We start from the raw sequence: 15,833 nt of genomic DNA, 5'->3' as shown, positions 1-15,833 counted from the left end.
GGATGTAAACTTTAACCTTCAAACTAACTAGTAACTCTAGGAGCATTAACTTGAACTGTAAAATATGAATACCTCAAAACTGTGCTTAGCTGTAATGCTTGAGCAAATGTGCATGGTGTCTTTCCACCATTGCCTCGTCATGGAAACCTACAGGAGGACAGATCAGAGCACCAATCAAAACTGGTCATTCATTAGCTTTGTTGTGGGGCTCTGGATCAAATGCTCAGATTCAACCTCATTTTAGAAGGTGTATTAACTTCTATATCATGTTCATCCACATCTAGGGAGCAAAAACGGTACAGGTGACAATCTACATAAACATCCAAGGTTAAAATGACTCCAAAACAAAAGGGTGCAGCTCCTTCACGTATCATGAGTATTTCAGACATCGACTCATTCAAACAAAAGAAATATATACCAAATGTAGGCAACGGAGACAGGAGATGGAGGAATCACCAGACACACAGACAGTCGGAATGTTAACAACACAGAAAAAACAAGGTCAACAATTGATCGTAGTGGGCTTTTTTTTCTTCTTCTTACTGTATGTCATTAATTTCATCGGCCTCACACGAACCCTCTATTCTAAAATGTTGCGCAACCTTGTCGGATGAGTTTTGACCTGTCAGAGACACTGTAGCAGCCCTAGCAGCCCAAGCACCACTTATTACTGCAATATCCTTCCGCTGATAAATGTAGTCTGGAACAATTTTCACATTTTTATCGGTTATTGAAATATATATTTGTATATAGGAGGACGTTGAATGAAATGTAGTATGGTCCAGATATTAAGTCAGTCAACTGAGACTATATTGTCAACGAAACACAGCATTAAGTTCATCAGTTAAATTAGTCCGGCTGCATAAAGGCAGTTGGCATCGCCATCAGCGATCTTTCCAGTCGCATGCTGAAGTTGTGCACGGATCATGTCTAGCGATTCTGCTGATTACAACAGGTAATATCATATATTTGGTCACATTTTTAGACAATACTCCATGTTTAAGTGTACGTTATCGTGTCATGCTGGTGTACACTCTGTTTGATGCCGAATTTGTGATTATTTAGTTATCCAGTGTTAGGCCGCAACCGCTGTGAGGGCGATGGGTAGCTAACGGTTAGCTTTGTGACACCTTTCCACCGCAGTTCCATATTGCCGTTACTTGACATTTCGATTAAAGGGGTTTCGTTGTTCTAATATCTAACCTGAAATCCATCAAGGCCGGGTTATGTTCCTAAAATAACTTTTCGCTGTCGTGGCCAGCGGTTGTCTAAATTAGAGAAACCGTCGGGCCCGGCTACAGCTCGGCCTAGCTCTCAGGCAGCAGAAGCCACCGTTGGTAGTCAGGCCCAATTGTCGGACATATTGGCTAGCTGTGAGGGAAGCTGCGCTCCATGTTGAGATTTGCTGAAGGTGTGACGTTAACGATACGCCTATGTTTGGTAATTGACATGAATCACAGAGGGAATGTGAACAGGTGTGTAACCGTTCGAGGTTAGACAGGAATTTTAGGTGGGACAGGTAGTCGAGCTGTGCTCGTGGAATTTACACGTGCTCCCGGCGCAGCGCCGGACTGTGTAATGAGACACTCTGGGCGTAACCCGGACCATCGAAGACCCGCGCACTACACATTTGACGTAGTTTTTACGTTTTAATCGTTAGGTAACGTGAAATAGGCGGTTTATTACATTAGGAGCTAAATGGAACTAGTCTAGTCTATCTTTTGTGTTATGGTGATATGTCAAAGTTACCTTCAAGTGAGATTTGACCTGTATTACTTTTCTTTTACAGCTCAAAAGATAGAGACCATGGGGGGCCAGATGGAATGGAGCCTGATGGTGTCATCGAGGTATGTACATGACATTCATCTTTTCACAGCAGAAAAGATGACTTTTGCGTGGCATTTGTGTGCTTAACATGACTTTCACTCACAAACCACTGTTCCCTTTTGATTCAGAGCAACTGGAGCGAGATTACGGACAACTTTGATGATATGAACCTGAAGGAGACTCTTCTCAGGGGAATATATGCATATGGTTTTGAAAAGCCATCTGCCATTCAACAAAGGGCAATCATTCCTTGCATCAAAGGTACAGAAACCATACTTCACTTAGAAGTGGATTGTTTATGTACTGAGTGAGATGATGCTTTACCATCTTTCGGGACTTACCCATTAATGGGGATAACTTTTGTTTCCACTGATCACTCAATACCATTCAATTGCTGTAAATGTCATGTCTTTTGCTAACTGCTGTTAGGTAACGTAACTTGACAATTTCTCATACCCAGACCAGTTTTCTTTTCAATTTGAGTTGGAAGACACATTTTCTTACAACAAATATTTGTCCCCTTGCTATTAGGATATGATGTCATTGCCCAGGCCCAGTCAGGCACTGGCAAGACGGCCACGTTTGCCATCTCTATCTTGCAGCAGCTGGACATTGAGCAGAAGGAGACTCAAGCTCTGGTGTTGGCTCCCACCAGAGAGCTGGCTCAGCAGGTATGCTGTTCCTGAGGTCACGATAACCTCAGTGTCTCAGACCTAAACAGCACATTGAGGACACTGATTCAAGTACGAAGGTACAATTTCTTTTTAAAAAATACTGTGCAATCTGAAATTGTGAAACAAAGTATTCTCTTGGGATTGGTGTAGTCTCTCTCCATGGCTGCATCGGTCTAAAAGGTGATCTGGCTTCATTGGATTGACTGCTTGAAATGTATCTTGCTGTAGAAAACTGGGTGACATGATGGCATACCATCTTTCGGGACTGACTCTTGAAATGGAGAGTTCGTTTTTACTTTACTGATCACTTTGAACAGTTGTTCTACACTCCTGTGTTAAAATATCCTGCCATACCATCTGTACCACATTATTCTGAACAGTTTTGTTTGTTTGTTTTATCCATCTCCCTTCATTAGATCCAGAAGGTCATTCTGGCTCTGGGTGACTACATGGGGGCAGCCTGCCATGCCTGTATTGGAGGGACCAATCTCCGTAGTGAAATACAGAAGCTCCAGGCTGAGGCCCCTCACATAGTGGTGGGCACACCTGGACGTGTGTTTGACATGCTTAGCAGGGGACATCTGTGTAAGTAGCACAAGTTTTGTTCAACTGAAAAGCTTTTTCAATTGGTTGCAGTTCATTTCACATATAAAAGTTTGACTTGTATTGCCATATTTCTGTGCAGCCCCAAAATGGATCAAGATGTTTGTTCTTGATGAAGCTGATGAGATGTTGAGTCGAGGGTTCAAGGATCAGATCTATGAGATCTTCCAGAAACTGAGCACAAACATTCAAGTAAGTATCTTCTTGAATACTAGCACTGCACGGACAGTTGATAGGTTAACTAGGGCGTCCTTCTGCATTAACAGAAGTCTGCTATAATTGTGTGGTCCAGATTTGATCTGTTTCATGCAGTAATGCTAGCAGAGTATCGCGTGGAAGGAGATCATTGTGCACTGTACTGTAAATGAGATGTTGTCGAACCTCTTTCTTAATGTTCATTGGCTTCTGTCTCAAGGTGCAGTGCCACACTTAAATCTACATTTAAAAGTTTTGAATGTTTTACTTTGGAAACAGTGCACAGGGTTTTGATATGGTGATTTAGTTTTTTTGGATCTTATGGTAACGTGACGCATCGTCTCCAGGTGGTCCTGCTCTCTGCCACCATGCCAGCAGAGGTGTTGGAGGTGACCAAGAAGTTCATGCGAGACCCCATTCGCATCTTGGTGAAGAAAGAAGAGCTTACCCTTGAGGGTATCAAGCAGTTCTACATAAATGTTGAGCGAGAGGTGGGTTCACTTGTTTGTAACACTATGCAACACTCAAGTCAGTAACATCAAATGTCCCTTCTCTCCAAAGCACCCTGCTAAAACTGCAGGAGCCAAGCCTCGCAGGTTTAGCTCATGTGGCCGTGTAAGCATGGGTACACCAGGGAAGGAGATTAAAGGCACAGTATTGGAAATGAGACTCGGAGGGACCTCTTTCTAAATGTCCAGTGTCCCTTGTCTCAAGATCCTGTGTTACACTCTAGCTGCTCCTTATTTTCTATATATTTTAGTATGGAGATTGATAGATGATAAATGGCATTGTTTCTGGCTTTAAGTATGTCAAGTTAACTGTTCAGCTGACAGTGCATTGCTTGACTTTTTGTTCATGAACGTCTCCAGGAATGGAAGCTGGACACCCTGTGTGATCTGTATGAAACACTGACAATCACCCAGGCTGTCATCTTCCTCAACACCAGGAGAAAAGTCGACTGGTTGACTGAGAAGATGCATGCTAGAGACTTCACTGTCTCTGCTCTGGTAGGTTCTGTTCTCTGCCTGCTTGGCTCTATAACTGTTGGTAAGGCTTATCCATATTAGTGCTGCACATTTCCCTTACTCAAATACTTTTTGGTTCACAGCATGGAGATATGGACCAGAAGGAGCGAGACGTGATTATGAGGGAGTTCAGATCTGGCTCAAGCAGAGTGTTGATCACTACTGATCTTCTGGTTAGTATAAGGTGTAACGTGTTGTGTGATGATGGCCAAAGTGTAAGAAATGTCAGATGTGAAGTTAAAATCCAAATGTTTTTAATGCTGCAACAGTCCTTAAATGACCAAGCAGTCCAAACGTTTGGGAGATCAGGGCTCGTTCTCCACAATGGGTTCTTCTAATGTAGGAATCTGTTACTTATATACGAGCAACATCACTTACTGCACATTAAATGTGTGCACAATCTGTCTCTTAGACTTGAATATAATTGAAATGCCTTTTCCCCCCTCAGGCTCGTGGGATTGATGTCCAGCAGGTGTCCCTGGTCATTAACTATGACCTTCCTACAAATCGAGAGAACTACATTCATAGGTCAGTTGCGTCATATATTGCACCACTACGTGCACCTCGGTGTCCTGTGTGAGTCTAACGTGGCTCATCTTTAATCTTTGCAGAATTGGTCGTGGTGGCCGTTTTGGCAGAAAAGGAGTTGCTATCAACTTCGTCACCGAGGAGGACAAGAGGATTCTTCGAGACATTGAGACGTTTTACAATACAACTGTGGAGGAGATGCCTATGAATGTGGCTGACCTGATTTGAGCCCTGAGATTTCTTTAAAAAAAAAACAAAAAAAACGCAGTGATAGCGATCGTCCACTTGCATTGTGCTTATATATTCGAGGGGGAAAAACTTCTCAATGCTAAACCTTGGATCAGAATTTTGGTATGTGTTAAAAGCGAGGTGACTTCTATGGTGGTCCCTCTCGGACAGTTGTAGATTCTAACCTCGACAGCAGCCTGGTTGGAGCTACAAAGCCATGGGGTCTGTAAACATAACGGTCCTTATCAGGTATTTCTTTCCATGTTCAATTAAGATGTGTGTATTTGATGTTCTCCACCATTTAGTAACTTACTTGTGGACTAAAAGGTATAAGTGCTGTATAAAGTCTGCAAATTATGTTATGCTAACATATGTACGATGTATTGTGGGCCTGCTTCATAGAGGCACTTGTCATGTTTTACTGTAGATTCACTTGCTTTTTATCTTTTGTGAATGTTATAATTTAAATGTACTTTTCTTTTTTTTATTATCCCACTTGCTCAGAATTCCTCACTGGTTGGCCATATTTTGCTGACGTGGTTTTACCCTAACCAGAGTATATTGCTATTTTACCCCCTTGACTACTTTTCAGATTTCCTCCTCCCGAGAATTGTATGAATGTCTTAATAAACTGAAGTTGCTGTAAGTAAACCTGCTGTCTTGTCTGTCCTATCATAGTGTTCATGTATGTCCTTAATGAGGAGTTACCAGCTGATTAAATCAGACGACAGCTACGGTGAAGCGTTCTGAAGATGGTTGCAGTCTGAAAGAAATGTGCATGGAGAAGCAGCTGACACTTGATCGATCATGTGAGGTGCTTGAAGTGGCAGGGACAGTCCACACAGACGAAGAGCTGTGACATGGTGCCACCTACTGGCAAAGCAGCAGACTCAAACTATGGGGAAACATTCATAGAACCAGTCAGATGAGAGAAAAGGTAGATTTGATGCCACAGAAGGTCTAGACAGTTTCAAGAGATTTTTAGGTGTCAAACACTTCAAAGGGTCAACATTTCTGCACATGCTTTACTTTCCCTCATTGGATAATACATTTGCTTCCTGGAGAAGAAAATCAATTAACAAAATCTTGTGTAAATATCATGTAAATAGTTTTCAGTCATATGTTGAAATTTAGCATGTTTCTCCCTTGTTTTGATAGAAAAGACATTTTGAAGAGAACATATTCCTTGTTTCAACACTGGGTGAAAAACCTGAACTTTGTCTACTGACACTAAATGTGATCTTTAAGTTTGAGATTTTTTTTTTTTTTTTTTGACTAAATTCATAAATTAAATAAAAGATGTCCCTGAGAAAGTATGGAAGTCTGCATAAAGCTATATTTACAATTGATCAGTAAACAGCCACAGATTAACACCATTTAAAGTTATTGCGTGCTGCTACTCAAAGGTCTTTTTCTACACATTTTATCAGTGACAGTTTTGTGATAGATGCAAAACCAAAACCAAAACCAAAAAAAAAGGGAATCTGCTTCATTTATTCAGGGTCTGAGCATCTTTAGATACGTTTTGATCAATTGATTGGAGTATGAGGCCAAAAAAAAAAAAAAAAAAAAAACCCCTCACAGTTGCTCTTTTTATTTGACCACCCACCAAATATTTAAAATAAAGCAATATGACAGTCAGTATGCAGAACGTGGTGAGGGCAATTTGAGTGGCACTGTCGTGAAGCTATATGACATGAAGGCATGAAAAACAGAACCTAATGTACTGTGCAGAAAACGTATGATACGACAGTAGACCACAGTAAATGAACCATACACTCAGCAAACTCAGTGCTCTGGCTGGCCCGTCATGGTGGCAGCTGTACAGGGAGGTGTGTGCTGACCAGACACTTTGAAAACCAAGAGCTTATCAGTCTCTCTTATTATCTTTATCATCCTCTGTTGGACCTTATCTGCATTCAGCTGCCACAAGGTTTCGTTCTCTGACACAGGAATCTAAATTTGATCAGTGAGATTCTTATCTTGTTATTGTGTGGTTCCTGTTCTAACGTTTGTTGAGGTCCTGAGGAAGTAGTTTGTTCACTTATCTATAGTTACAAGAAATACATGTAATTTAACACACAGCAGATGTGGTGATAGTAAATAGTTAGGCATTCAAAGTAAAAATGAAAGGAGAAGTTTCAAATAAAAGCAGCTTTCGTGTCCCTTTCATCGCCCGGCTGTACATGACATTTCTAAGTCAGACAGGAAGTCAGAGTTGGTGTCTTTCTCCAAGGTGCCCGGTCTTGACTAACATCTCAAGGAACATAAGTTAGGACATCTGCAAATTGTACAAGAATTAAGTGTCTGTTAAGGATGAACACATACAGGTAACGTATTTGTCATTTTGGCATTGCTTCACGAGTATAATGCCATCACGTTTCACAATGGTGACTGTTAGATTTTGGTAAGTTAAAACGTGGTGAAACACTGAGGATTTTATGCTCATTTCAGTAATAATCCAAAGCAAATAGCATCATGGAGTCTTTAAAAAGTTCCTCCAGTTTAATGCTCAAAACATTTCCGTTTCCTTCCTGTATTATCTAGTTTAAGGAGGCGCTAACCTACATACTAACGGATAAACGATAGGTCACTGTGGTTTGTGGAAACTATTCACTGTGTGACTAAAGCATGTTCACCCATTTGAATGTTCAGCATCCCCATTTTGCCCCAGTTAGATGTTTAAATTTGCTGTTTGTGGTTGACATGTGGCTAAAGAACAGTTTGGGTTTTTTTTTTTTTTTTTTTCTCCTGTGCACAGCGTCTTGTGTTTCTCGAAATGAGTTTTTTCAAAATGTCTTTTTGATCTTGTGAGTATTGACCGTTATAATATATCCACCCAGTCACAAATGTGCATGCACAGAGAACCACATTTAAAAACTTAACTTAAAAACCAAAAGTTAAGCTCCTATAAATACATATATAAAACATTATATTGCAGCTAGCTTTGCATTGGGGATCTTTTGTGCCCTGTCTTGGCTTCAAATGAATTTCGTAAGCTGGTCCACTCCCTGTTTTTGCAAAGCCTGAACATGAGCAGTGTAGTATAAACCTGTTCCACCGCTTTCTCCTAATCGCTGTTAATTTGAGACAAGCACCAGTCACTTGTTACTTTGCCACTGAGGCGTTCAGTGTATAATAGGGAACTTAAGAGGTGCAGGTCGGCAGGCTTTTGTTACCACCGGACACAGCCACCTGCTCTTTTGCCCTGTTTCAGGTTTTTATGCAAAGCTAAAATATCTTAATGTTTAATCTGTACATACGGGAGTCAGGAGTGAATTTTTTTTTTTAAAGTTTAGTTTAACATGAACCCAAATCTTGTTCCTTTTGACCAGAGTATTTAAAACATTGAGCTTTAGTTTTGTTCTCTTCTAGTCTTTAAACGAACCAAATGAGTCCTGAGACAGGTGATTTTAGGGACTTGTCCTTTCGTTGAATAGTTTAACTTTTTGGAAAATCTGCTTATTTTCTTTACTTTGAGTCAGTGTGTTTTGTTGCTGGCAGACAGAGCCAGACTAACTCCTTCCAGTCTTAATGCTAAGCTAAGCCAAGCTAACCATCTGCTGGCTGTAGCTTAATATTTATCGTACAGTCATGAGAGAGGTATCAGTTTCCTCATCTAACTCAGCCAGAAAGCAAATACGTGCATTTCATAAAATGTTGATGTATTCTTTTAAATCACTGGAATTTACCTGCTTTACTTTGGCAGATAATTAGTGTAAACATTATATCTGTATTGGCAAAGATGCTGCTGGGATGCAAACTTGGCAGCATCCATGAAGGTTATTAAAAACGTAGGAAGTGTGTTCATCTTGAGCAAGCTTATTCTCCCTAACCAGGAAACAGACAGATTTCTCCACACTGGTAAATCCTCTCTGATGCTTGCTATATTTGGCCTTGGGTTACATTTTACCAGTTTCCGAGGAGAGTAATTATTTTTTCATAAGCTATGGTAATAGCTTGCCTGTGGGGCTCAGCTGGTGCATTGTCCAGCACCGTCTGCACCTATATTTGGCATGTCAACTTTGGGACGCAATTATTTTGCAATGCCACCTCCTGGGAAATGACTAAAGATGACCTTCATTGTTCTGATGACTAAAGTCAGCGGCTGAATCCTCGTGGGCCGTTTCTCAGAAATGATCACTTGAGTAAATCTAAAAATAACAAACTAGTTTCTGTCCCCAAGGGAAATTAGACTAAACAGCTCACGTATTGTACGTGACGTTATCAGATATCATTATCATTATCAGATTTTCTCACTTAAATGAGCGTAATTCGTATTTACCCTCTTTAAATCCACGTCGTAATATCAAGCCAGAAAAAAAAACAAAAAAAAAACTGCCGGTTGCAGCAGTTTGGTGAGCAGATGCAGGCAGCTGGTTGTGTTTTTAGGCTTGTCTAAATCCTTTGTGTGAATTATTCTTCTTTATTCGTTGCCGTGGAAACACAGCAGCTGTTTGGAGAACAGCTAATCCAGGCAACATCGCATTTCAGGACCAGGCTCCATAAATAAACATATAGACAACTCACAGTGAGTGGAGGTGAGGTGAGGTGAGGAGAGGGCGACATTTTCATGACCTTAAACTGGACGTTTACTCCCTGATGTGAAAAGAAAAAACTGAATATTTACTGCAGTGAGATTTAGGGAAATCCAGTATTGTCAGAGAGGAAACCTGAGTGGTGCTGCAGCGCAAAGAGCCTGCAGAGCACAGCAGGAACTGAACAAAGCACACGAAAACAAAAAGTCACTCCGAAATCCGCATCTGAAACATTTCCTCCGACCTGATTTGATCAGTCACGTAACTGAAGCATGACCCCCGGTTTTGTTCGTCTGGGAAGGTTTATGACATTTATCTTGAGCGCTGACCCAGGACCAGCCTCGGTTAATGCTGTTAGCAGCGTGCCGCATGCCTCCGTGGATCAGACCCTCTGAGGACACTGTTGACTTTCTAGCCGATGTCGGGGGGGGTATTTTTGGCTCTATGTATCACATGTCAGATGGAAAAATCTAAATTGTAGTGAGCAGTGTTTCAGTGCGCACGCTCAGCCAAAGCCCATTCCTTCACGTATAAAAATGTGTTTGGATAGAAAGTCGTGAAATGCTTTCATGTAGGATGTTTACGCTTCCACTCTACTGAGACCTGCGGCCCCTGACACCTGCTCTGCTGCTCTGCAAACTGTTGCAGTGCCTGGGGAAGGCAAACACATGGAGGGCCACAATGAGGCGTCAGGCCGGTTTGTGCAGTAACTGGTGGCTTACACACACGTTCAGATTGCTGTTTCCTATGCATGCAGTGCACATACGCAAGCTGCACTGTGGTTCAGTGCTGCTTGCCTGAGCTGGTTGTGGTCAAGTTGCTGAAAAGCAGCAAAAGCAAACTTATGACTGTGGAAATGTGCCGTCTGTCTTCATGACAATTATATGATAATTATATGTTGTTTTTGTATTCATTTTGTGCCTTATGTAACTCGAAAAAACACTTTTGATGACAATTTTCACAGGCGATAGTAATTCTTTATCTTGACTTTTATTGTGTTAAATTTGGGAGAAGCAGTTTTTCGTTATACTTTATACTTATAATATTAGATTTGTCTCCATGTGTCTGTAGCATGAAAATGACATTTTGCTTAACAAACTTACACAAGTTCCTGATTGCAACAGTTTGAACCTTGAATTTGCTCTACAAAAAGATCCAGATTAAAGGAATTTACAAATGCGATATGACCTTTTAATTTTTGGGCTTTAGAGCTGCTGGTACGTGGATTTTGTTGCCTTTGGGTGGAGGCAGGCGAGTTGTTTCCAGTCAATGTGCTATGCTAACCAACTGGAAGTACAGCCAAAGTGAAAAAACAACAAATTGTAGTTTTACATATGCATTGAACTGTTTCTTGGCCAGGTGTAGTAACTTCCTCTGTAACCAGCGGAAACTTGAGGAAGTGACTTGTATTTCCTTTTTAATCTTTTTTTTTTTTTTTTTGAACAAAAGTCATGAAATGGTTGTGATGTTCTGTGGTTGTAACAGTTCTACAAGTTGTGCAATCAAAGCAGTGAAATCCTCAACTGTTCTACACTTTCCCAATACACATTGCTCGAGCTCATGTTTCCTGACCAACAAACAGACTTTATTCATGACTACCTGCTAGCAAAAATAATAATAAAAAAAAAACCTTGACTTTGGAGATTTTATTTATTAAATAAAAAACATTTTCACAAATTTAAATACAAAAAATGACATTATAACAACAAAAGCATCAATTTAGAACACTTTGTTGCACATTACTTCATCATTATCTCAGCATGGGAGCTGTTGGTGAAGTCTTCGCAGTTACACATCGATTCTACTTCACTGTGAGGAATTTTGCACTTCATGACATGGAGACACTTTTAGATTTGAGACATCACTGACCTACAGTATATTTTTTTACACTGACTCACACATCAGAAAAACCCCGGTGTTACTTCCCCTTTACATCTTAGACACACAGACCTCCTATGGGTCCCTCAATAGTTTCAAAAGGCTTTAAAAGGTCTGTTTGTTTTAGGTTAAGTGAGACAGGTGACCTTGTGTGATGTTCTTATATCATTAAAAAGCTTTGGCGATCCTTTGCGTATCATAGTAAGAGAAGGTTGCAAACTTCAAGGCAAAGAGGAGGTACAAATGGCTGAGACTGAAAACAAATTACTTCATCAAGTAAAATATTGAGAGCGCGATGGGTTTGAGTTGGAACCGACTTTTCAACACATTCTGCTGTCAATGCAAAGCCAGTGTCATTACATCATTAAACCACAAAGACTTGATGTGTTGGTGATCTCACACACACACAGTGACAAACATGAACAGCTCCAGTGTGTAGACGTGGGTGTCCGACTGAAAGGACTGAGGTAATATTCGCAGGGATGATCCTCTTTGCGTTATGACCTGTGACGCACTCCCTGTCTCTCTGTCACACGCTCAAACCTGAAGTATTATTACAAAAAGGCTGCTTTGCAAGGGTAGGTGTTAAAATAGTAAGGATTACAAAGGAGAGACATTTTCACGGCTGTGCAGTACAGCCTCCCTATGAGCCCAGAGGTCCTCTGTTTCACCTGTGGGTGGGTCGCTGCCTTCCACAGGTCATAGATATCCTCCACGTGACCATGTGAGGTCATCATCTGGTCATAGATGCACAGATGGTAGGGCGCTTTGCCCTCACCTGAGAAATACATATGCTCCTGCGGTGACACACCGATGGCATTGGCGCAGATGCCCATAAACACGTCGTCTATGTAAAGAGAGGCATTCAGGGTCAGCGTGGCTTGGTAGACTTTGTCCGCTACGTCCCTGGAGACGACGTACCCAGCCCCAGCTGTGTAGTCAGGGTATGACAACCACTGGTACATCTCAAAGGACACATAGTACTTACTGATTTTGCTGCGGATTGGTGGCGCCCCTCTGTGCACTCGACCAATCCAGAAGTCTGTGACGCCTCTGCGGCTCATGTCTTGCAGATAGGTCACCAGGTTGGGCATGTGGACGAAGATGTCGTCGTCAGCAGTCATGAGGAAGCGGGCGTGTGAGCAACGGCTGTGCATCCAGTGGAACTGCAGGATCAGCTTCAGGGTCAGGTTGTGGAAGGAGTCTACAAAGTCTTGTTGGATCAAATCGCCATGGAGACGATCCTCGTGGACGAGCTGCTCCTGAAAATCAACCTTGTTCCTCTTGCTCCGTGACAGCTCCGCCTTCTTGGTCTGAGGTGCTCCTAAAGCGAACACCACCTTGACTGTCACTCCTAGCACATCCTGGATGTAGGTCTCATTACCCCAGGTGGATCTGATGGCGTTTCTTCTCTCAATGTTCTCTGGGGACGTTTTGACAAAGAGGAGGAGGAGGACATTCTTGTTGGCACATTTATCCGGGTGGTCCAGCAGGTAGCGGAAGTTGCTGAAGCTCCTGGCCTGCTCACGAGGGATGGTGAGGCTTTTGTTGATGTAGGTGAAGCGGTTGACCAGGTAGCGGAAGGAGTAAGATTTAACGTGGCTGACGACGCTGTTGTCCATCTGCTCCCAGCAAACCATTACCACTGACAGCACCAGGCAGGTGGTCATCAGCTGCACACACTGGCATCTTCGTATCCGGCGGAAATTCACAAACATCCTGGAATCTTGTCACCAGGTGGCAGTGGTCCCTGTCTGGTTGGTGATAGTGGTGAAGCAGGTAGTGTGTGCGAAGGAGGAGGTGAAATGATTGAGGTTTTGGAGGTTGAGAGTGTTGTTCCAGTGACGCAGAGCAGCACTTGGTGGGTCTTCCATCCTAGGCTTTCTACATTCAGCAGGAGGCACAGGCGTTGGTGGGAGTCACTGTGTCTGCCGGGAAACGCCCTCCATTACACTCAGAGTCACCGAGCTGCTGGAGACTCATCTTTCACCCATGAGGCTGCCGTCCTAAAGTAGTGAAAGCACAGAGCACATTTACTGTTGTGACAGAGTTGAATGGATGCTTTGCTGAAACACTGGTGTGGTGGAACCTCAGCTTCTATTGGTTTAAAAATGAGGAAGTGGAAATGTAAAATACAAATTTCTTAATCTCTGCTTGCTAATATCCTAACAGTGTGACATTCTGCTAGGCTTTTTCTGTTCTAAGGTCATGTTTTGCAAATCCGTGCTTTTTCATGATGTGTTGCCTCATGTGCAGCATTTTGTAGTTAGATTAACCTCTACGTGTAGAAACAAATAGGGATTCTAAACATTTTGATTGAATTTAACATCTTCAAACAGATAAAAAAAAAAGAGTCAGAAAGAGAAAACATGTGTTCAGATCATTTACTCTTTCAGTGGCACAAATGAAACCACGCTAAACTTTTAAGTCTTTTGTGGTTGGATCTGAACTTGGCATTTGACAGCATCCCCTTGCATTCAGTGTTTCCGTGCAAGAGTAGTAACGTTCGCTGAAAAGTCAAAAGTTAGTGGGGGGGGCGGGGCCGGGGAGTGCGATTGAATACAAAAGCCAACACAGCAAATGTGGCGATGCAAGCCTGTCCATAATGGAGGGGTTTAAGGTTCAGACCCAGTGAAATCGCTGAGAGTCATGGAAAGCTTTTGGACACAATGGGCAGCGTCAGAATAGCTCGGCAGTACAATGCAGGACAAGAATAACCTGCTTCCGGCCGGGCCTGGGCTGAAACCAAGGGGGGATCATGATGTGCCCAGGGCCTGGGACTCCCACCGCACCCCAAGAGCTTTTTAAGCATCATTGGATGGCCTGTGCCTAATGGGGTCACTGGCTCAGAATGGCTCTCTTTTCTCTCGCTGAAAATGAGAAACTCTGCCTCACCTGTTCTTACACGGAAGCACTTACTGTTATTTAGCTTTCTTTTCTAGCCTACCTGTCATAAGGCAGATGCCAGTTCTGTTGTTACTATATGCTTACGTTAAGATTTTTTAGAGGGAAATTTTACTGGGCAGTATGGAGATGAGCACACATACAAGGTGGACTATGACTGACACATGTAACATGTTAATATAAGAGTTTAAAAGACAATTGTTTGGCATGAAATGCGGCATGTCAACTGGACACACCTCATCCTTAAAGGGTTGGTTCAAAAAATTGCAAAACCAGCTTGTTTTTCTCACTTACCTCTTGTGTTATCTACTGATACTATGCAGGTGGTTTAATGTGCCTGTTTTGAAATATCAGCCTGTGAGGTCTGTGAGGTACCTTAACCCAAACATCGCCAAATCCTTGGAAATCAAGATACAGCTGAAGTACCTGAAACTGGCCCTTTAAGAATGAGGCATGTCCAGCTGTCCAAGCCCATAACACGCCTCTGTTTGCCCATTCCCTGTCTGATCATGTATACATATACAAACACCAGCTTATAGCAGTGTAGGAAATTTTCCATCAATACTCTGGTGCACGTGATTTGCATGAAAAATTGTGGTCCTGGGGGATTACATGTTAACTTCCTGAAAACATGCAAAATGCAGACTATATGAATGAGCCCGGAGAGACGGGGCTCGTGTAACAGGTGCACACCCAACAAAGTGACTGTGATTGATGAATATGGCCTTTATCTAACATTGGATATTGTGTGCTGCTCTTTACCTCTTTGAAATATTCCCAATTTTTAATATTTCTTTGCGGTTTTCCTGAGATGATTCTTATTAGTAGTTAGTTGCTTTTGATTATTGACTAAAGGAGTTGCCCCTATGAAGCCCTTTAAACAGGTTACTGTGCTGTGACTCCGTCCGGGTGTACACTACACTGTCCAACGCTGAGCGGGAGCACAAACACAAGTGTTGATCCTCACTCTTCTGTCTCAGTTGCATCTAAAACAAGCGTTGTGAAAGTGAACCACCCAACTAGCATATTTCCAAAGTCACTATTTGTATAAATAGACTTGAAACACAGAGGGAGGGAGGGAGGGAGGGAAGGAGGAAAACCACACCATCACTCGACCGATCATTCATACACTCACCGGTAAAAAGAAAATATCTGCGTGTGAATCCGAGACGGAGGTGGCAACAGTCTCCTTTGCCCACTGAGTCCTCTCCCGTGCTGCACAGATCCTCTTCTCCGCTCCAAGTTTACTTTTCCCTCAGATGACAGGGAGGAAACGCTTATCAGCAGCCGGATCAGTCCCTTGTAAAGCCCCCTGTGTGTGTGTGTGTCTGCGTGGATATCTGAGCAAGTGTTTCTTCTGATCCTCCCTCTGCCCTCTGAGTGTGTGTGACTGTAAGTTGCTTGTTAATGTGCTGGTTGCCTTGGTTCCTCTC

The 15,833-nt window shown here is 42.4% G+C and overlaps 2 protein-coding genes and 4 non-coding genes across 6 annotated transcripts; 5 read left to right on the top strand and 1 right to left on the bottom strand.

Moving 5' to 3' along the window:
* Nucleotides 1-626: 626 nt before the first annotated feature.
* Nucleotides 627-5,731, top strand: eif4a2 (eukaryotic translation initiation factor 4A2). Its single transcript, XM_076745134.1, has 11 exons — nucleotides 627-955; nucleotides 1,790-1,847; nucleotides 1,956-2,088; nucleotides 2,359-2,498; nucleotides 2,918-3,086; nucleotides 3,187-3,296; nucleotides 3,647-3,790; nucleotides 4,169-4,306; nucleotides 4,408-4,497; nucleotides 4,773-4,852; nucleotides 4,936-5,731. The coding sequence occupies exons 1-11, from the start codon at nucleotides 927-929 to the stop codon at nucleotides 5,078-5,080; spliced, it is 1,236 nt and encodes a 411-aa protein (XP_076601249.1). The 5' UTR covers nucleotides 627-926; the 3' UTR covers nucleotides 5,081-5,731.
* Nucleotides 2,133-2,206, top strand: LOC143329927 (small nucleolar RNA SNORD2). The gene has a single exon (XR_013077915.1). It is a non-coding gene; the product is annotated as a small nucleolar RNA SNORD2 (small nucleolar RNA).
* LOC143329926 (small nucleolar RNA SNORD2) lies at nucleotides 2,736-2,811 on the top strand. The gene has a single exon (XR_013077914.1). It is a non-coding gene; the product is annotated as a small nucleolar RNA SNORD2 (small nucleolar RNA).
* On the top strand, nucleotides 3,354-3,535 carry LOC143329925 (small nucleolar RNA SNORA81). The gene has a single exon (XR_013077913.1). It is a non-coding gene; the product is annotated as a small nucleolar RNA SNORA81 (small nucleolar RNA).
* On the top strand, nucleotides 3,846-4,029 carry LOC143329924 (small nucleolar RNA SNORA81). The gene has a single exon (XR_013077912.1). It is a non-coding gene; the product is annotated as a small nucleolar RNA SNORA81 (small nucleolar RNA).
* A 5,520-nt stretch (nucleotides 5,732-11,251) lies between the features above and the next one.
* Nucleotides 11,252-15,782, bottom strand: LOC143329424 (lactosylceramide 1,3-N-acetyl-beta-D-glucosaminyltransferase A-like). Its single transcript, XM_076745294.1, has 2 exons — nucleotides 15,536-15,782; nucleotides 11,252-13,502 (listed from the first exon to the last, which is right to left on the bottom strand). The coding sequence occupies exon 2, from the start codon at nucleotides 13,212-13,214 to the stop codon at nucleotides 12,051-12,053; it is 1,164 nt and encodes a 387-aa protein (XP_076601409.1). The 5' UTR covers nucleotides 13,215-13,502; nucleotides 15,536-15,782; the 3' UTR covers nucleotides 11,252-12,050.
* Nucleotides 15,783-15,833: the final 51 nt, after the last annotated feature.

Source organism: Chaetodon auriga, chromosome 12 (genome assembly GCF_051107435.1).
Source record: "Chaetodon auriga isolate fChaAug3 chromosome 12, fChaAug3.hap1, whole genome shotgun sequence".
NCBI classification, from domain to species: Eukaryota; Metazoa; Chordata; class Actinopteri; order Chaetodontiformes; family Chaetodontidae; genus Chaetodon; species Chaetodon auriga.
Note: the sequence above shows the minus strand (reverse complement) of the source record. Positions and strands in the feature narration are given on the sequence as shown.

What these genes read in the sequence shown, in the direction of transcription:
- LOC143329424 (XM_076745294.1), bottom strand. Translation starts at nt 13,214, where the DNA reads ATGTTTGTGAATTTCCGCCGGATACGAAGATGCCAGTGTGTGCAGCTG.
- eif4a2 (XM_076745134.1), top strand. Translation starts at nt 927, where the DNA reads ATGTCTAGCGATTCTGCTGATTACAACAG. An exon ending in ACATAAATGTTGAGCGAGAG is followed by an intron (nt 3,791 to 4,168) that starts GTGGGTTCACTT and finishes GAACGTCTCCAG; the next exon opens with GAATGGAAGCTGGACACCCT. An exon ending in TGATCACTACTGATCTTCTG is followed by an intron (nt 4,498 to 4,772) that starts GTTAGTATAAGG and finishes TTCCCCCCTCAG; the next exon opens with GCTCGTGGGATTGATGTCCA.